Below are 2,867 nucleotides of genomic sequence, written 5' to 3'. Positions count from 1 at the left end.
AACTACTACAAAGTTACGGGGGTCACACGACAATGGCCACTTGAACTCAAGCCTGTGATGTTAGGCATACATGGTATAATACACCATAACCCGCTATAGTGTCTGAACGCCCCAGAATTATTTCCCCTGCAGTTTTTATGCAAAAAAGAAAAAGTATCAAATGTGTGTCAAAGTGTTAAAACGTTTGTCTTTGGCCCCTGTGCAAATCAGGTCCTGTAATAAAACGTTTAAAACGTCATACAGCTGTTGCGCTAGTCGTCTGAGACGGACAGGCTGCTGAAGATCGGCAGGCGACGGCCCTCAAAGTTGGGCGACTCTGAGCCACTGGAGGAAGAGCTGGAGCTGAGGGAGGAGGAGGATGTGTAGCCCTCCTCTGACAGGGAGTCAGCCGAGGAGCAGCGTTGGAGGCCTTGCAGGCCGCTCAGGGACAGCGGCAGGTGCTGGTGGCGGATGTGGTGGAGGCCTGGGGGACTGGAGAGACGGGTTGTGGTGAACACGGGGCACTTGGCGCCGGCGGGGTCGGCGGCGGCGTAGAAGCACGGGGCAGCGTCGCCGGTGTCTTTGGCCAGGTCGGGAAGACCGGAGAACGGGTATGGGCAGTGCCTCAGCACCCCAGGCTCCGGGAACAGCGGGGAGAGGAGCTCGGGGCTTCCCTCCGACGACGGCGGAGGCGACACGGAGGAGGCACGGGTGAAGAGGAATGAGGAGGAGAAGGAGGAGATGGGCGGCTGCGACTCCTGGACGGGTCGGAAGCTCGAGGCGAACGCTTGCGGGGACGAGGAGAACCCAGCAAAGCTGACGCTGTGGCGAAGGAGGGGGGGCCTCTGCTTCTGGGGTGACGCAGCGTCTCCTTCGGGCGAGAGCATCTCGTCGGCGTTGTGGATGAAGTGGCAGCGGGCACCGTACGGGCAGAAGCCGATGGTGTGGAAGGTGCGGCAGGGCTCCGACTTGTACTTGGGGTGCCGGCTCAGGCCCCTCATCTCGTCGTAGCCGTGGGCGAACTGACACTTGGCGCCGTACTTGCAGGTGCCACTCTCCTCGTACGTGCGGCACAGCTCGGTCTTGTACCGCGTGGACATGGGAGGGGATGGTGCAAGGGGCTTGGCGGCAGAGAAAGAGGAGGGGGAGATGGCAGAGGAGAGGGAGACGTTGCTGAGGCTGAGGCCCGGTGGCGGGGAGGGCAACAGAGAGGAGAGCCCGCCCCCCAAGCCAGCGGCAGTGGCGTGGCCCTCTATCATGCTGACGGAGCGGTCGACCCTGAACGGGATGCGGTTGAGGGATGAGCAAGGCAGCTGTCCCTCCTTGTCCCACCACTGCTGGCCCGGGGCCACGCTGAGACCCCAGTAGTCGGGGTCAGCCACCTCTGAGTCACCGCTGTTGAACTTGGAGTTAGGGAGGGTCACGGGGCACAGTGAATGGCGGCGCTGGAAGCCTGTGGTCCTCTGGCGGGTCTGCTGCTGCTGGTAGGACAGGCCATCTGTCGTCTCCAGGCCTTGGAAATTCTGTCACACAAAAGAACAAGGAGAAGAATAGTGAGCTCTCTGCATTCCTGGAGCACTGGAGCGAGAGAGAAGGCTGACCTGACATGAAAGGAGGGTTTCCAACTGGCGTCTGTGGTAACAGGACCAGATGACTTACAATGGGACGTTTTGTTCTATGCTGTTTGCTCTCGTGAAAGGCTGATTGAACTATTGCAGTTTCTTTAATTGACTAATCATATAACTTTTTAAAAAGGTTTTTCACATTTAATTACTCATTTATTACATTTGTTTATGAAGTGGCACACATTGTAGGCAGCATTCACTACACATAGTCAACAACAATGAATAATGAGAAAACTTTGAAAATATTGCACACACATGAAGCAACTTTTATCCAACTATTATACCTATTATTATTATTGCAAATAGTAATAGTAATATGTCTACTAGAAGCACCCTTTCTTCTTTCTTGCATAGATACATCTGTCTCAAGTTGTATCTTGTCACTTTGCTTTGTAAGAAACTAAACAACAAAAAACCATGCCAAAAAACAAATATTTTAACTTAATGCAACAGTTTGTATTCCAATCTGTTTCATACCATCCTCACCAACACTGCAACAAACACACACCATGTCTTAAGAAAGGGTGCTACCCAATATCTTAAACCATGAATAATACAAAAAAAACTATGTTTCATAACAATATGCAAGGAAGAAACCTAACCAGACTAATTATATACATAGAATAAAAAAACAGACTGCAGCCTCCACTCATGAAATCAATCAATCAATCAATCAATATCATATTGTCTAAATATTTATATATTGGAAGTTGCAAATAATGTCTTGTCACTCATGTAAATAAATGACGGATGTCTGTATTTGTCTGTAAAAGTCAATAGTGTTATAACTCTTAGCGTTTACAAATGGAACCAAATAGACCCTCATGGGCCTGTAACACAGAGAGTGTATAAATGGAACCAAATGAACCCTTGTGGGTCCATTTGGTTCCATTTCTGCACTCTCAGAGATCATAATGATTTTGACAAGTGAAGCTGTGGGCGCCTCACCTTCAGGAACTCCTCATCCAGCTCCAGGAACGGTGTCAGAAAGTCAGAGGGCATGATGGATCCGTCCCAGGGTTCACCTCGCTGTAGAGCTGAAGGTCTGCCTTCCGGTGCTGACTGCCTGCCTGGCTCCCTTGGTCCCCGGAGAGAGAGGAGAGGGGGAAAAATGCCACGGTCCAGAAAGAAGAGAGCGGCGGAGAGGCCCGTTGGTGTTCAAAAAGTTAGAGAAACGCAAGTTAGATCCACTGGGAACGAAATAGAAGGAGAGAGAGGGAAAAGAGAGTGAGGGGAGTGCTCTAAATACAGGGAGAGTTTTGT

At 51.2% G+C, this 2,867-nt stretch overlaps 1 protein-coding gene across 1 annotated transcript; it reads right to left on the bottom strand.

Moving 5' to 3' along the window:
* Positions 1-251: 251 nt before the first annotated feature.
* Positions 252-2,612, bottom strand: LOC308085561 (mRNA decay activator protein ZFP36L1; the record flags this gene model as incomplete). Its single annotated transcript, XM_080428761.1, has 2 exons — positions 2,553-2,612; positions 252-1,502 (listed from the first exon to the last, which is right to left on the bottom strand). The coding sequence occupies exons 1-2, from the start codon at positions 2,604-2,606 to the stop codon at positions 252-254; spliced, it is 1,305 nt and encodes a 434-aa protein (XP_080284887.1). The 5' UTR covers positions 2,607-2,612.
* Between the last annotated feature and the right edge of the window lie 255 nt (positions 2,613-2,867).

Source organism: Gymnoscopelus braueri (assembly GCF_963280865.1).
Source record: "Gymnoscopelus braueri genome assembly, chromosome: 5".
NCBI classification, from domain to species: Eukaryota; Metazoa; Chordata; class Actinopteri; order Myctophiformes; family Myctophidae; genus Gymnoscopelus; species Gymnoscopelus braueri.
This window is presented reverse-complemented; position numbering and strand designations above follow the sequence as displayed.